This window comes from Sinocyclocheilus rhinocerous, unplaced genomic scaffold (genome assembly GCF_001515625.1).
Source record: "Sinocyclocheilus rhinocerous isolate Xijiao unplaced genomic scaffold, SAMN03320098_v1.1 scaffold1933, whole genome shotgun sequence".
Lineage (NCBI taxonomy): Eukaryota > Metazoa > Chordata > Actinopteri > Cypriniformes > Cyprinidae > Sinocyclocheilus > Sinocyclocheilus rhinocerous.
The window spans coordinates 64604-82753 of record NW_015665830.1 but is presented as its reverse complement, the minus strand read 5'-3'; the positions used below and the strand labels follow the sequence as shown (position 1 = coordinate 82753).

General features: G+C 38.5%; 2 protein-coding genes across 2 annotated transcripts in view; one reads left to right on the top strand and one right to left on the bottom strand.

Annotated features, from left to right (window-relative positions):
* Positions 1-10416, bottom strand: part of LOC107731583 (dynamin-3-like) — a 39397-nt gene extending 28981 nt beyond the window's left edge. Inside the window, exons 1-4 of the mRNA XM_016542703.1 lie at positions 10329-10416; positions 10182-10198; positions 9884-9888; positions 4557-4559 (exon numbers count right to left, since the gene is read on the bottom strand). Coding sequence (XP_016398189.1) covers positions 4557-4559; positions 9884-9888; positions 10182-10198; positions 10329-10416 — 113 coding nt within the window. The remainder of the gene's footprint in view (positions 1-4556; positions 4560-9883; positions 9889-10181; positions 10199-10328) is intronic.
* A 1545-nt stretch (positions 10417-11961) lies between these two features.
* Positions 11962-15026, top strand: LOC107731586 (gastrula zinc finger protein XlCGF7.1-like). The gene is made up of 2 exons (XM_016542706.1): positions 11962-12210; positions 14105-15026. Exons 1-2 carry the CDS (start codon positions 12132-12134, stop codon positions 14866-14868), a joined length of 843 nt encoding a protein of 280 aa, XP_016398192.1. The 5' UTR covers positions 11962-12131; the 3' UTR covers positions 14869-15026.
* Positions 15027-18150: the final 3124 nt, after the last annotated feature.

The following is an 18150-nucleotide window of genomic DNA, read 5'->3' as shown; positions in this document are numbered from 1 at the left end:
ACACACACAGACACACACACACACACACACACACACACACAAACATTGCGCAATTGCTTTTACATCCGCAAACACTGACTGACAGAGCAACAGCAGCTCCTCAGCGTCACTCATTTCATCGGCATTGTGTTACTACACATTTATGTTTTTTAAACATGCATCATAAGAGCTGTAGGCCTGCATGTATCTATTCACACGGATGACATAAGAGATGCAGATGCATTTATACGGAGAATTACATAAAGGCTGCAGATGCCTTAATAAGGGATATATAACTGTACTCGTATGGATGATATAAGCATGTAGCTGTATTTGTAAGGGATGTAAATGATCTGATACGCCACGATCGCCGCGGCCCATCGCCTCCACATGACCTGACATCATTCATCCTCACCGTTATCCTGCTGCACCTGCGCCGCAACACCTATAATCCCGCTACTGATGCTGGAAAATAAACAAAGAGAGTCGTGTTATTGTCGGAATGGACACATCTGTATGTCACGCTATTTCATCCTATAGTCTTTCTCTCCAATGACAAATTAATCGCCCTGCAACGCAGCCGCACTAATTACGATGCAACGCTGTCGAGCAATCGGCGCAGGACGCGACCAATCAGAGACGGAGCTCCGCCGAGGTCCCGCGGCACTGCACCAATCACACCGCGGAGAATACAGTTTGATCATGAATATTAATAAGTCGGACTGCAGTTGCGTAGAAAGTCTACTAGAGCGTTCGGTCACGATATCTAATTAATATTCATAAGCCAAGCCTTCGCGCTGATTGGTCAGCTGACGTGCGCTCGATAACAAATGTCTTGCCTGTCAACCAATCGGTAAGGACTACAGGATGAACGTGCCATTACGCGCTTAATATTCATGAGCCTCTCCTCCGCCATAGCGCATCAAATCCGCCCGTCATCTTCAGAGAAGCTGCTCAAACTAGCCATATCCTCCTGAGACCCGGCTATGGGGGGTTTGTCTCTGTAGTGGACATTATATTTTAGTGAATTTCTCTGAGACCTCACATGCCACAGTTTTAGGTCTGGATGTCCTGTACAGAGCACATTCAGGGCTTTCCAGAGATACCAAACATGTGGAGGTTTCACCATGAACTCTGCTTGGTCTTTAAAAATGGCTGACATTAATTTAGTGATAAAATTGTACATCCTTATGGAAATATGATAATATTTTGTAATTATCATTTAAATCTGACTCATTTTCTAATTGTTTGTCATTAATCAGCATCTGAGGAAAATTTTAAGGGGTTTCAAACCCAAATATGACTTCCTGTTATGAAACAGATATTGATCTCATGCATGTCCACTGTAGAGGACAGCAGGACTAAAAGCATGTTTATTATGCATTTTGGGAGACACAACAAATGAATAGGAAAATAAATTATCTATCAATATTCTTATGAAATATTAGATATTATTATGAAAATTTGGCCAAATATTACTCCCATTATTACACTTATTTTTTTCAACATGCTGTCCCAACAGCGCATTAATATGCAAATTAGGTACAGTGTATAGATAACATTGTGTTTAATGGGAAAACCAGTTTATGGAAATGTCCTGTTGAAATTGATTGGTGATTTTTATTAAAATTTTTTAAATCCATTGTTTTTGCCTCTTCATGTCTATTCATGTCATGTTATACTGTTCTTGTGCCTGGCTGTCCTGGTATTTGCGACGGCAAAGGTTCAAGAATCCACATCCAAGTTATCGGATGTGAGGGATCCAGAGTGATTTTCTGAGCTGTTTTCCTCACTCTGGATGCATTCAGATCTTGGAGGCTGGGCAGGAGAGCACTAATAATCCTCTCGGAGGCAGAAGCCTTTGTTGGCAATGACAGCTGTCTGGAGAAACTATGGCATGCATTGCTCAGGTGTGAGTTTGGCCCATTCTTCCACAGAGTCTCCAAATCTTGAAGCTTCTGTGGGCCTCTCTATGAACTCTGACCTTTAGTTCTTATTTTCTATTGGATTCAAGTCATGTGATTGGCTGGCCGTTCTAGCAGCTTTATTTTATTTCTCTGAAACCAATCGAGAGTTTCCTCGGCTGTGTTTGGGATCATTGTCTCGCTCCAGCCTTGTTTCATCTTCATCATCCTGGTACTGTAGGTGTTGGGAACCAGCTGATATTAATTTCCACTGACGAGGGCAGGATTGCTTTCTAATTACTGATAGATTTCTGCTGGTGTCTTGGCTTTCCATGCCTTTTTCACCTCCCTTTCTTCATGTGTTCAGTACTTTTTCCCTGGGTCGTTCCATTTTATTACACAGAACTTAATTTCTAAACTTATCTGTTTTTGTTGTCTTTGTATGTATGGATTACTTGGGTTGTTACTGACATCTGGGGAACATTTCATGTCAACGGCACCTTTAGAAATATATTTGCTGAGAAAAATGGTGACGTGTTCCATACTTATTTTACCCGTGTAATGTGGTGTTTGGGTTTTGTCTTGTTCATGTTTCCATGTCTTTTATTTTGTAATTGTTTTATGCTGTTTGTGTCATGCTTCCCTTGCCCTCATGTATCTCAGCCTTGTGTATGTGTCATGTTCTGATTGGTTGTTTTAGTCATGTGTCTTGTTTCCCATTGGTTTGTTCTTGTCATGTGACCCTCTTGTTTCCTATAAGTAGCCATCATGTTGCCATTGTCTGTCGTCGTGTATTGAATGTATTTATCCCGCTGTTGGTGAGTCTAGTCTGTTCATGTCAAGTCTGTTCATGCCTCGTCAAGTCAAGTCTGTTCATGTCAAGTCAAGTCAAGTCTCGGATTATTGTTTGGATGTTTGGATCACACTGTAAATAAATTGCACTTGGGTTCTTCACTACTCTCGCCTTCAGTGGACTGAGTTCGTTACAACCCGCTGTATACATAACTGTTTATGGTGTCTTTAAATAGTACAATCAAGTACTCTATTATCAAGCCTACTAAACACTATTTCCCTTTTTTGTAAAGCTGCTTTGACGCGTTGAGCTGTGATGATAGCCATTCCCCTTGTCTGTAAGTATTCTGAAAGGGGGATGTAAGCTCAACAATGTGAAGGAAGAGTTGAGCAGCGAGCACTGTCTCATTCTTCAAAAGGCCTTCTATGAATCCCTTTGCCTTGGCCCTCACAGTTGGCTTTTGTGTACTGTCATCTACAATGGTGTCTAAAGTCATAAGCACAAGTCATAAAGTCATAAGGAGTGTAGAAACCCCCCTAAACTGTCCCTGCATATTAGCGGCACCATCTGTTGAGTTGCCCACACATGCTCCAATGTCAATATTAATGTCCAGTAGCACTTTTTTCAGAAGCTCTACAAAAGTCTGGCCAGTAGATGACTCGCAGTCCACCACAGCAATCAGTCTTTCTTGAATGACATCTGGTACATATCTAAGTAGGATTGAACACTGGTCTTTGGAGCTGATATCTTGCGTTGAGGTAATTTGGACTGAACACATGCCAGCTTGTCTCACTTCTTCTGCTGTTTTCACCTTTATCAGTTGGCTAATGACATCAGCAACTTCATTCAATGCTTCTTTTGACAGCAGAGTAACTAGTGCGCTTCTGCCTTTTGCACCAGTTTCATGCTGCTGTTTGCTGTTAAGTGTTAACATGCTGTTGGAGGCAAATGTCATGTCTACTCAAGAGTAGAATCAGCTCCAGGACGTTACCATGATTAACAGCAAGGTTCTGTAAGCTATAACCTGCCTCTTCTTTATCTCTCCTGTAGCTAAGGCCACATTTGCCTATGACTTTAACAACGTCCACTATGCGCTCCATCACCTGACGTTTCTTTTTCCCTTGCTCAGCACGCAATCACATTTGGCTGCCAGTCAACAGGCTTTTCACATCTGCCTTTTGCATTTTCAGAAAGCATGCATCTGCACTATCTCTGTGTGTCTTACTTCTTTGGTGAATGTGTTTCCAGTCTTTCATGCCTCCCTTTATGAAAGGGCCATCACTTACCAATGGTGCAAATGCCAAACAAACAGAACAGAACAGAGACTGGGTTTTTTCTTCACAGCAAGTCAGCCACTTGCGGTTTGTTCCATCTTTGCTATTGAAAACCTTTGGTATAGGAACATTTGGGGTTTGTTGAGGATGATAAGAAAAAAATGTATGTATATCCCGTGACTGAGGTCGAGCAAAGTAATCAAGACTATGAACAGAATCCTCTTCATCTAGCTTGTTCCTAGCTAGTGGTTCTGGGTTCTGGGTTCGTTCATCTGTCTCTGAGTAGACTCTGCTCTCCCTTTCACACTTCCTTCTGGATCCCTAGACTTCAGTGCACCTGTATTTAATCACTATAAAAAGCATTCTGTAAGCTTTAGCATATTTGACATGGAAAGCACGTTCAAATTCAATTAAATCAAAGCAAATTAAAATTTCCAAATGGCAAAATATGCAGGCTTATTTCATATGACTTTTATCCTATTCTCTTTCAATCGTGGGCTTTGTATATTCACTATCTTTTGATTAAAAACATAATGGGTCACCAGTAACACTTGGGCATAGAAAGTTGTTATATTGTAACTAATGTGATCATGTTTGCTTATTCACACGCTGTGGTACAACAGCTTACCTGTGTCTTCTACAGTGAGAGCATCAGTCTCTTGCTTCATACAACTGGATCCTGGCTCTGCTTCTGACACTAAATGAAATTTTAAAATGGCCATATTTCTCATCACAAAACAAATCTCCCTTTTTACAAAGCTTTCTGATCGAGTCAAGTCAGTTTCATTAATGTAGTGCTGCTGAATCATCTGGTATCATTCATTATCTCGGGGCATTTTTCATTGAGCAGGTGTACACCATGCTCTTCATTAATATTAATTGTTCTAATTCTTATATTCACTCAGTGACAATCCTACCTGGCCATTCTGGTGTTGGGCTCATGGCTGGTGCTTGGTAACGTTGCTGAGCTTGGCTCTTCACTGTTAGCAGCAAACTGGACTAGAGGCTGCTGCTGAAGAGCTGCAAGAAAAAGTTTGATACATAAACATGAACGGTGGTTTGCAGACAACGTTGTTTTGCACTAGCATAACGTTAGCTTACCGTCTCATCGTCTTCATTTGTACTCTCGCTGGTTTTACGGAAAAATGTACTCAGCTTAGTACATTTGGCCGCATCAGTTTCGAGAGCTTTCTCTTTTTTTATTCTAGCCTTTTCAGCACCACCTTTGCACTTTATATTATCCATTTTTAGCTCTTTTTTTTTTTGAGCAAGGAATCCTCCTTAGCCAATCCGGGCCTGGACCAAATGAGGATAATCGGCACAAGACCACAGGAACCAGACGAGTCCTCTACACAATCTGACCTGTGCTGCAGCCTGGAATTAAACCACATCATGCTGGTTTCGTCTGGCCAGAGGAGAACTGGCCCCCGACTGAGCCTGGTTTCTCCCAAGGTTTCTTCTCCATTTCTGTCACCGATGGGGTTTTGGTTCCTCTGGCTTGTTTAGTTGGGGACGCTTGACTTTAGCTGGAAAATGACTGTTTGTTATCGTACTCTTGCATTATAGACTAACTATTTTCCTGTTCACAATGTAAAGCTGCTTTGATACCATCAGTATTGTATAAAGCGCTATATAAATAAAAGTAAAAAAATTTAACAAGACACACCTGAACCTAAAGAAAAACTCAAATCAGAAACCATGGCAACTAACTAAACAGTGAAAACGGTGCAAACCAAGTTCAAGCAGTGGGACTGTGTGACAACAGGGTTTTACTTAAGTAATACATTTCTACGGTATTTTTCATGAAAATCCAAATAGAACTTAGTGATAGTATATATACAAATCCACTAAAATTGTATGTAAAGCGATCGTAGCACACTTTTAAGCAATGCAATTATAAAACACTTCTGGTTCTTTATCTGACTACACTTAAAATCAATTAGTGTATTTATATTAAATCTATTTAAGTAGCACAGTTGGGAAAATGTACTTACATTACTAATATATGTTAAATAAAGTCAATTTAATTTTTAACTTTGGATAACTATATAAAAGTGTACTAACATTGAACTAATTTTTAAATCAATCAAAGCACGCTAAAAAGTCATCTGTATATTTTTTGCGGTAGAGTACTTTATTTCAATGCACTAAAAATCAATGTAAATATCAGTGGTATTGCCAGTACTTAGTATACTTTTGCAATTGTGCTGAAGTAATACTGAAGTATAAATATTCTTTTAATTAGTGTATTTATAGTGTATAAATAAAAAAAAAATATTTAGCACAAAAAAAGAAGAATGTTCTACAAATGTACTTGCTGGTATTTAATTATTTTTTAGTGCATTGAAGTGCACTTTATTTTCAGCTGGGAACAGCCGCTGCTCAGACTGGGACACCTCACACCAATTCAGAGATGGTCCATTTCTCTTTATATTTATAATATAGTTATTTTGCTCATAGCTAGCTTATGCTCTACATCCTAAGGCTTATCTAATTTTTCCCCAAAAAGAGAAACATTTTTATTACCATCACAAAAATTCACTTTAGGAAAAACGTTTGTGACAAACACGGGAAGTGAAAATCCCTCACAGAAGAACAGCCCATACAGAGGTCAGAGGTCAGAGGAACAGATGTGACCTGCTCTCCAGCTCCGGCACAGACCGGCTGCATTAACTGCTTAGACTAGTCTGAGCAGTTAATGCAGAAAGGGTGCGTACGCATGGTCTAGAGTCTAGAGTGTCCGTACGGTGCGCACATATTTACGCCTAGTTTATTTTGTATAAATCCGGATATGTGCGTGGAAAATTGCGTACGCACATTTCATGCCCATTTTGTGCATATGCAACGTTTATACATCAGGCTCCTGGAACATTCAGGACTGATCAACATCAGAAACTACAATGGACTACAAACATGGCAGCCGGACAGGAAACACTTCAACATAAAAGTCCATCGAGACACCGCTTCCTCACACTGACATCCACATCTCTACTTTGTTTGTTATGAAGCGAGGTGAATTACACAGTAATAATTAAGATTCAAAGTCAACTTTGCCCTGTGTGCACCATGTGAGCTCAGGAGACGGTTTATGGTCACTGGTGTGAATGCAAACCATTCCTCTCCAGTCTGGGGTGGAGGAGGAGTAACACTGCCTCGCTCACTCCAGCAACACAAACAACATCATGCCCGAAACAAAGAGTCAGTTCACACAGGCTGAGATCAGAAATCAAGAGAGACAGATACACATTAAAACATGCATTAATGTCACCCAAACTAGTCAAGTCATAACTGATCATGTGTTAGGATGGCACAGATGAGCAGAAGAAGATTTATTAAACAAACACATAAAGAAAATTCAAAGAGGGAAGAGAGAAACACAACAGATTTACAAACACAACGGCCGCTGAATGAAGACTGAAGCTCAGCGGAGTGAACACACAGCCTAACAAGAGCGAACAGAACAAAACCACACTAAACACAGGGAACGCTTGATGGATGCTGGCCTCTCACCTTTGACCTTTGACATCCGGTCACATCTGTGACGCACATGTTCCTCCTCGAGTGTGCTTCACGGTCACGCACACAATCCGTGTACACTTATACAGGAATGCTTTTAATGATTGGGTCACATGCAATGAAATAAGGTATAAATATTTTTATTTTCACACAGAAGAGAAAAATGCCTTCGGTGTTGTTGTGAATCATTTACATGCACACTATTCAAACAGATGAATGTGAAACACAGAAGATGCATTCAGTTTAAGTCGTATCTGGCAGATTCTTCCACGCTGACAAATATGTTTGTCATGCTTTTTTTGAGAAATAGGGTTTAAATGTAACTAAAGCAGGAGTATTTTAATTGATTCCACATGTGCAGACGGCAGTGTGTGTGTGGATGTGTCTTCTTTTATCCCGTCCTCGACCATGTGACTAAAAACCAAACATGAGACATTCAAACTGACCAATCAGCAGGCTACAGCTCCTCTCACTGTGCACAAGCTGTGACGATCAGCAGCCCCCCGATGAATACACATGATGTGCTACAGGCCTTGATCTCTGTGTCGTCAGGAACGCCAAAGGGCCTTTTGTTATGGAAGATAGGTTTCAGACAGGAAAGCAAAAGTCTTTGATCATTTCCAGTCCTACAGCTATGTTTCCATCACCTATTTTTATACACATTTTGGAATTTTGCATAAAAAAACGCTGGATGGAAACGCCAAGATGCGCATAGATTCTAAAAATGCGCATAAAAAACGTATCCGCACAATTGAGTAGGACAAACTTTTTATCCGATAAGAAAAAATGTGCATAAGCTACGATGGAAACTCATTTACTGAATAAATTCCTCCATGCACATCGAAAAAGTCATGTGACTCTGCGCTATGAGACGGGATAACTGCCTAACAGCGGACCGATCTCGTTCACAGCATCTATATATTGTTCACCTGCCTATAGCCTTAGTAACCCTGAAGACATTGATTAGCTTGTTCAGGTGTGTCTGATTAGGGTTGGAGCTGAACTCTGCAGGACTGCGGCTCTCTAGGACCGAACTTGCCTACCCCTGAGATAGATGGATGGATGGATGGATAGATGCATGGATAGATGCATGGATGTATAGATAGATAAATGTGCATAAGCTACGATGGAAACTCATTTACTGAATAAATTCCTCCATGCACATCGAAAAAGTCATGTGACTCTGCGCTATGAGACGGGATAACTGCCTAACAGCGGACCGATCTCGTTCACAGCATCTATATATTGTTCTGGTCGTTCTGAAATACCTGAGCAAAGTCTGTCGTCAAAGTATTTCTGTATAATTCTGTATAAATTTAACCTAAAAGAATGCACTGTACGGTTAATCGGCGATGTCACTTACATGGACTAAAATGGGCTGAAACTATTTCAAACACGTTATGTTCTTTCATTCTAAAATATTGATACAAACTGTGATTTCAGGAGCGACAGAAAAAAACTCTGTCAACAGAACAGAGAAGTTCCAAGAACATTTCTAATGGCAGCTGCTGACAGAGATATGAAACACAGGTGATCTGAGAAAGCTTATTAAATAACTTCATATAATAGATAGATAGATAGATAGATAGATAGATGGATGGATGGATGGATGGATGGATGTATAGATAGATATGGATGGATGGATGGATGGATGGATGGATGGAGATATGGATAGATGCATGGATGTATAGATAGATAGATAGATAATATTGATACAAACTGTGATTTCAGGAGCGACAGAAAAAAACTCTGTCAACAGAACAGAGAAGTTCCAAGAACATTTCTAATGGCAGCTGCTGACAGAGATATGAAACACAGGTGATCTGAGAAAGCTTATTAAATAACTTCATATACATTTTTCCACAATATATTTTACCTATATCATCAAGCATCTGTAAAACCTATACATGTACATTCTGGTATCTTAATATATATATACTGTAAGATAGATAGATAGATAGATGGATGGATGGATGGATGGATGGATGGAGATATGGATAGATGCATGGATGTATAGATAGATAGATGGATGGATGGATGGATGGATGGATGGATGGATGGATGTATAGATAGATATGGATGGATGGATGGATGGATGGAGATATGGCTAGATAGATAGATGTTTCAGGTTTTCCTTTTTTTTTACACAAATGCCACCGTCACCTGCTTCACCACAAAAGCTCTGCATCAAATGTACAGCGATCAAGAATTAAAATGACAATAATTAAAATAAACTACAACTTAAGATTTAAAAGATGTTTTATTGATGTCTGTAGTATACTCACTGAGAGCCTTTGATGGCAGCATTGCTTCATCAGTCTCTCTGCAGCAGATAAACACGTGTGTCTCATCTGTTCCTGTAACATCAGACAAGAGTCAGTCATCGCTGTGATTTATCTGCTCTATACTGCATTTACAAGTGCTCCACGATTTATCAACAGTACTAACGGACAAATAAAATAGATAACATATGTTTAGTTACTCTATGTAGATTTGTTTATTAACATTACTTACATTCATCTAAAGCAGTGTTGACAGTGAATTCTAGTATAATAGCACACATACATCACTCGCTCAGATGTCTGTTCATGTTGTGATGTGCTCATCTGCAATTCTGTTAGAACATTTTCCTGTCACATATTAAATAGACATTCAATCATCTTTAAGATGTACAAGGTTTATGTAAATGCACTTTGGTGACATACGTGTGCTTACTGGAGCTCTGCTGTTCGCTATACATAATAAAACAAGTTTTTACAGCAAAATCACAAATATACTATACTGTCTAGCGTCTTACACCTTCAGCAATTGAACAGTTTTACAGTAGCTTAACAAATATGATTTTAACACAGGGAACCTCACATTTGTAAACACGCTCGTCGCTGTTCTCCGTCACGTTCGATGATGACGTATCCTCTCGCGTGGGCTTCTGGGATAGAAGAGTATCCATCGATGAGCACTTCAGAATCTGGGCTGAAGCAGTAGGACATCCGGGGATTTCTCGCCTACTCTTTTATGAATACTGTGGTTTCAAACGTACTTCTTTCTTCACATACTCTTTACTCCTTCTATATAGTAGGTACGTATGCATATTTGGACGCAACTTAAGTATGTATACGTCCGAATCTAGCGAGAATTAGTGCAATTTTCGCCTACTCTTTTATGAATACTGAGGATTCAAACATACTTATTTGCTCGCCTACTGCTTTTTGCCTACTATATAGTAGAGAAGTATGCCATTTCGGACACAGCCACTGTGTGTGTGTGTGTGTGTGTGAGAGAGAGAGAGAGACCAAAAATGCAACCGGATTCCTGAGCATGTGGACGGCAGATGGGCCCCAGATGTGGGAGTTCAAAATGTGCATTAAACATTCAAAAACATTCCTCAGGACTTTAATATTGGACAGAGTTGTACAAACATCATATTTCCTCACAGGAGGTCACAGGGTCAGCACGGTCGTGACGTGGGTGGTCTGCGTGGGGGGAGGGGTAAGGTCACAAGGTCAAAGCAATAAATCTTTCTTGACGTTTAGTCCCGGTTATAATACCTTATGCCTCTGAAGTAACTTAGAATACACTACACCTACTGAATACACTAACTAGCTTGTAGTATATCTTTGGAATAAAGAGCTTTTAGAATGTTTAAAACCTATAGAGATGAAACAAGTAAGTTGACAAAAAAAAATAAAAAATTAACACCCCTACCCACCCCCACAAAAGCAGCATGGTGGTGATCTCACACATCTACATGCAGCCATTCATCCACATTCTAAACCCAGTGAACAGTGAAATTGCTGTAAATAAAAAAAATCAAACCTGCTTTAAAACCCAGCAACACAACTGTAGCTGTATAAGTTTACAACAGCAACACTGCTTTAACAAAAGAAGCAAAGCAGTCAGATTAATTTGCCATCATCGCTCTGGCGGTACTACGGTCTGCAGTGCTTCAGTCAAACACCTACTGTGTTTTGTTAGGAGACGCACAACAGTTCTTCTGTGGCTTTATAGATAATATTTTCATTTACACAATTTAGCAAAATCAGACAATATTGTGTCTAATATATACCACAATATTAACTCCTTATTATTGAACTGTAATAAATATCACATTTGCAACTGGTCAGTGTTAAAAAAATGCTGGGGAATCACTTCAGGTAACCCTACAAGAGTGATTACTGATATGCTGTCTGGGAAAAGTCAGGTTTTACAGAAGAAACAATCCCCCACTGACTTTCAGAGCTGCTACATGACTTTCTACTTCGAGGACCTTGATAGAAATGTAGTGGAGTGAAAAGTACAATATTTGTCTTTCAAATGTAGTGAAGTTAAAAGTCATCAGTTTCCAGAAAAATAATAGTCAAGTAAAGTATAGCCTACAGATACTCAAACAGTGTACTTAAGTACAAGACTCGAGTAAATGTGCTTCGCTTCTGTCCAACACTGCGTTGGTCTCTATCATAATGCGCAGCCTCGGACTGTTTGCGTTCACAAAGAGCCAGATCTTCAGTCAGCCACTCCCACAGCCATCCGACACACACACACACACGCACACACACACACACACACATCCTGATCATTCCGCTGAAGAAAGCGCTCGATCAGCCGCCAAACAACGCAAAACAAGAAGCAGCGAGTCCCGGAGTAACGACTGAATCTACCGTAACGATGGAGTTTCTTAAAGACGAGAGAGAAGACGCGAGAGATGCAGAAACACACGGAGAGAAAGACCCCGACGAGCAGAGAGGTCTGTGATGTTAACAGTGATCTATATTAACTCGTATTACTGTGTGTCCAACAGGGATTTCCAGCATTATATCTTTGTATCGGTGTGTTTGCAGAAACAGTGCAGCAATAATAGCGCAGATCCTTATCTAACATATTCAAGTCCACGTGTAACTTGCACGATCCCTTCCGTTTGCTCGCACAGTTTTTTTGGAGACAATGGACACACAAAATATGATGTTAATACATTGTGATTATTGCAGACCACTGTACAGATGTCCGACGATCATTTACATGCAACTCACCATGAATAACCTCACGTATGTGTTTTATATGTGCAACTAATTTAAGAGGGATGGTATGATTTTAACAGTATGTTAATAAATATGAACATGCTACAGTTTTTACATCTATTTATTTTCACATCTACATCAAATGAAGTCTACACATGCATGCCATAGCACAAAATCATCCCAACACTTTTTATCAATGGCTGCGCTATTTAAATTTGGTCATTTCATCAACATTTGTGATTTAGGCAGCTGAAACATGTTGAATATCCAAGTTTTTTGTGACTATTTGTTAATGAGGGACTTGTGGACACATTAATGTTTTAGATTTGTGGAGAAAGAAAATAGTTTTAGAAGTAAAAAGATAAACAGAGAACCTTGGGGTAAGATGGGTCGCCAGAATGGGCACTGAAGGATCTGAGTGGCATTAATACTAAATGTAATACTTTTTGTAATCAATGGGGTTATTATTCAGTATTTCCATGAATTCAATTTCAGAAATCGTCACTTTTTTAGGTTAACTGAGTGAAATAATTCAATATGCATTCATAGTCTTGCTATTATGATATATTTTCAAATAATATATAGGTAATTAAATATGTAAATATTCATAGAATAAATTTGCTTTTCAAAAATAGTCTCTTTTTCTGGGATTCAGCTTTGTCTGTCAGTCAGTTATTTTTATTATTATTATTATCAGCTAAATAATCAAAACACAATTTTAAATAGAACAGTTGATTTAGTATTTTACATGAATGACACTTTAAATGCAAATATTACTTTTACAACTAAATTAGCAAATGTTTCTCTTTATTTAATAACACATTGACTGATCATCATGATCCTGTACATGCTAAACTTACATCTAAATATGTTACAATGTAAAAGTAAATGCACATTGTTCTTAAAGGGGTAGTTCACTCAGAAAGGTAATCTCTGTTATTCACTCTCCCTTATGTCGTTCCAAACCTGGATGTCTTTCTGATGTCTGTTGAACATAAAAGAAGATGTTTTGAAGAATGTTGGTAATCAAACAAGTTCTGGTCCCCATTTACCTCTATAGTATTTTCAAACTATGGAAGTCAACATCTATCAGCAACAATCTTCAAAATATCTTCTTTTTTGTGTTCAAAACTTTGTAACAATATGAGGGTAAGTTTTTGGGTGAACTGTCACTTTAAGAGGGCGTCTTCACTCATCTTAACCTGGAACATTAACATTTCTGCCCAAACAAGTACAAGTTAGAGGTAATTGCATAACTCCTTATGACGGTGCACACATATTGTGTAATCACACAGCATTTGTCTTGAACACACATTGTGTAGCAAAGCATTACTGTTTCTGAAACATTTCTGTCTTACCAAAGCCACTATCAACCTTTATTGTTATTATGGTTAATTGATCCAGTATTTTGCACTATTTTCATGTTGTGGAGACAAAACCCAGGAAATATTATAATAAGGATAATAATAAGTATTAGAGTTGTGATAAAATGAGCCTTTAGCATATACATGATGATATAAAATTTATATTAAATAGGGGTCACTTTTATTTCTTATTTCACTTTTCTTTTCAATTTAATTGATTGTTTTTTTTTAAAAAGTACATTTAATTTGTTCCTTTCAGACCTGATGGAAGTGGAAGAGGAAACCGAAGAACAGAGTGAACTTGAAGAAGAAAGTGAAGAACTGAGTGACGCTGAAGAGGAAAGTGAAGAACTGCATGAAAAATCTTCTAAAAAGAATGTGTCACAAAAAAGAACTCCGAGAACTGGAGCTAGAAAGTCGTGCACCTGCGGTCAGTGTGGAAAGAGTTTCACATGTAAGGGAAGCCTGAAGGATCACATGAGAATTCACACTGGAGAGAGACCTTTCACATGCAAGTACTGTGGAAATGGGTTTAAACAAAGAGCAAGCCTTACAGAACACATAAGAATCCACACAGGAGAGAAGCCGTTCAAGTGCACTCAGTGTGAGAGGAGTTTTCGACAAAAAGGAGGCCTTACAGGGCACATGAGAGTTCACACTCAAGAGAAGCCTTTTACATGCCAGGAGTGCGGGAAAACTTTTGCAATCAGCGGAAACTTACAGATTCACTTAAAAACTCACTCTAATCAGAAGGCATTCATCTGTCCTCAGTGTGGGAAAGGTTTTAATTTGCTAGGAAGCCTGAAAAAGCATGAGCTCGTTCACAGTGAAGTGAAGCCGTATCACTGCGCTCCATGCGGGAGAAGTTTCAGCCAAATGACCGAACTTAAAAGACATTTAAAGTCCTTCATGCATAACAAATACCTGCCGCTAGAGAAATTCATGCTCCAGAGTGGCTCCTCAGCTCATGGTTTGCCCTCAGGAGTGAATATGTCCTTCACTAAAACACACCTCCTACAGTGAAATTCCTGCTGTTTTGATGAAGGCAGTAAAAGGGAGATCAATGTATTAAACGAATAATTAAAACATGTCTGTTACTGTAAACAGATGCTGTAAAATTCAGGAGGTAACCACTTTTAAATGAATAAAATTACTTGTGTATGGTACCATTCAAAAACAAGGTCTGTCTCTTATTTCTACACCTTAAAGGTATCATATCGATCCCAAGTGCAGTATGGAGTACCACAAGGCTCAGTACTAGGACCGTTTCTTTTCACCCAGTGCATGTTACCCTTGGGAGATATCATCAGGTTAGCTTTCACTCTTGTGCTGAAACTCAGCTCTAAATTTTCTTCACAGCCTGATGAAACATACCAATTTGCAAAACTAACAGACTGCATAGTTGACATATAAAAAATCTGATGACTAGTAATTCCTACAACTAAATCCTGAAAAAAAAACAGGTTTAAAAAAACAAATATCCGCACATAACCTAGAATGCTGTTTAATATGGTCAAATCTTTAATTTTGAAAACCACATCTCAAGTATTCGTAAAACCAAATTTTTCTGTCTTATAAATATATATAAATTACGACCGATGCTCTTAATGTCAAATGCAGAAATGTTAATTCATCTGTGTATATATCTATGATTTTAACCATCATAGTATCATGGAGCCACATGAAAATAAGTCTCTTATTAATTAACTATTAGTTTGGGGAAAATAATAAAATTGGATGTTTTGGCAGTAACAGCAATTAATTATATAGAAGTAGGTATGTTTATAGGAGTTTTGCAAAAATGTAGTTAAAGAAATGTTATTAGGAAGTATGACCATATTAGCCCGGTTCTGTCAACACTGCACTGGCTCCCTATTAAACATCATATAGATTTTAAAATCTTGCTTATTACTTATAAAGCCCTGAATGGTTTAGCACCTCAGTACTTGAGCAAGCTCTTATCATATTATAGTCCTCCACGTCCGCTGCGTTCTCAAAACTCTAGCAATCTGATAATACCTAGAATATCAAAATCAACTGCGGGCGGCAGATCCTTTTCCTATTTAGTGCCCAAACTCTGGAATAACCTACCGAACATTGTTCGGGAGGCAGACACACTCTGTCAGTTTAAATCTAGATTAAACACCCATCTCTTCAACCTGGCTTACACGTAACACACTAACACATTTCTAATATTCAAATCCGTTAAAGGATTGTTAGGCTGCATTACAGTTTTTTTTTCAGTTACTAAAAAGCATTGTTCAATACTGAAGCCACATTTTCAAAACTGTTCATACAGTCTGCATTACCAACATGAATCTTGGCCAAACAGTTGATCTCACCTCCAAAACTCACTCAACAAAACAAAGCACTTCATATATGTCTCAAAATATGCTTGTTTCACCATAACATTGGCAACAATTCTCATTCAGAAAACATCAATTTCATTCATAACACACTGATCTAAAAAACACTAACAGTGACTATGTACTTTGAAGTTTGAATGAATTGTCAATTAGTATTTCATTATAGGATAAGAATAACATCTTTTCCTTTTACTGACTGTATTGCAGCACAAAGAATAAATAAGATAAGCAGCATTTCCCCCCTAGTTCTTTACATACCAAAAACAAAAACCCATCAACATTTACAAAACTTACTAGTGAAAAAAAAGGACAAAACCACCATCAACAGCATGTCTAGTATAATGAGTTATGTGCAGTTTTGGAGTCCCAGCTGCTCCAGGAGTCTTTCTGTGTGGAGTTTGCATGTTCTCTCCGTTTTGATGTCGATTTCCTCTGGGTTTATCCCACAATCAAGAGACATACAGGACAGGTGAACCGGAGACTGTAAGGGAGAGTGAATATGAATTTGTATGACGGACTGGCCATCTGTCCATGGTGTTTTTCACGTCCCAAAACCATTCAAGCTAGCGGTTATTAAGCCTCTTATTAAGAAACCACAACTAGATCCCAGTAAACTGGCAAATTACAGACCCATCTCAAATCTTCCTTTTATGTCTAAAATTTTAGAAAAAGTTGTGTCTGCTCAATTGCGCTCCTTCCTGCAAAAAAAAGAGATCTCTATGAAGAATTTCAGTCAGGCTTCAGGTCCCACCATAGCACAGAAACTGCACTTGTTAAAATTACAAATGACTTGCTTCTTGCGTCAGACCAAGGCTGTATCTCATTGCTAGTTTTACTTGATCTTAGTGCTGTGTTCGACATTAGAAATTTTCTTCTAAAATTAGCATTTTTATCATTTCATATAATAATTGCTGTTAATAGTGTTCATCGTGTGTTTGATTATGTCTTTAATAGATTTTTCCGTACAGCTCTGCCATATGTACATTAACTGACAGTCACCACTGATAAGCTACCACTAAATATTGTATAAACTTAATTTGCTGTAAAGTTGCTTTGCAACGATTTGTATCGTGAAAAGCGCTATACAAATAAACTTTAACTGAATTTAATAGAATTTTCCTGCCTATGACCCAGGAAAGGCTCAAGCCTCCTCATGACCCTACATAGGACATGCGCTTTGGAAATACATTGAATTGATGGATGGATGGAGGTACTGTGAGGATTCTAGTCCTCCCTCTCTGACACTTTTTCCCCACCAATGTGTCTTCCTTGTTTCCAAATAAACTCATTCTGAAGGCATCCATCCCATTTGTTTACAGTTTTTCCTCAATTGCTTAAACATATTTGTCCAATCAGACATCACATTTTCAAAACTGTTAACACAGAGAAACTGAAGCTCAATGGCCAAAATGACTAACGTGTAAGCTACTCATCACTTGTAAATGTGTTACACATCATTTGTAGATTTTTCTTACCAGTTACACATTATCTGTAGGTGTATACAAGGCATTTACAAAGCTTTCTGCATCCCCTAATCTAAGGTGTAAAATACTCATCAATTGTAAATGTTTTACAAACCTTCTGGTTACAGGTTCTTTTTCTGTCAATATGGGGTGCTGTGTGTACATTAATGAGGAAAAAAAATTAACTTAAATGATTTTAGCAAATGGCTGCAATATAACAAAGAGTGAAAAATTTAAGGGGGTCTGAATACTTTCCGTACCCACTGTATATATATAACCTGTGAAAACTGAGTGTGTGTGTGTGTGAGTGAGTGAGAGAGAGAGTGTGTGTGTGTGTTGCGTGAATGTTTGTGTGCATGAGTGTTTGTGTTTGCATGTATGTTTGTATTTGTGTGCATGTTTTTTTTGACACACTGAACTTTGCTGAACTTATGTCTGAGGTCAAAAGCAGCAGGTGTCCTGCTTAAATTCTCCAG

Excerpts from the sequence above, each read along its gene's own strand:
- LOC107731586 (XM_016542706.1), top strand. The coding sequence starts at position 12,132 with ATGGAGTTTCTTAAAGACGAGAGAGAAGACGCGAGAGATGCAGAAACA. Across the intron at positions 12,211-14,104 it reads AGACCCCGACGAGCAGAGAG|ACCTGATGGAAGTGGAAGAG; the intron begins GTCTGTGATGTT and ends TGTTCCTTTCAG.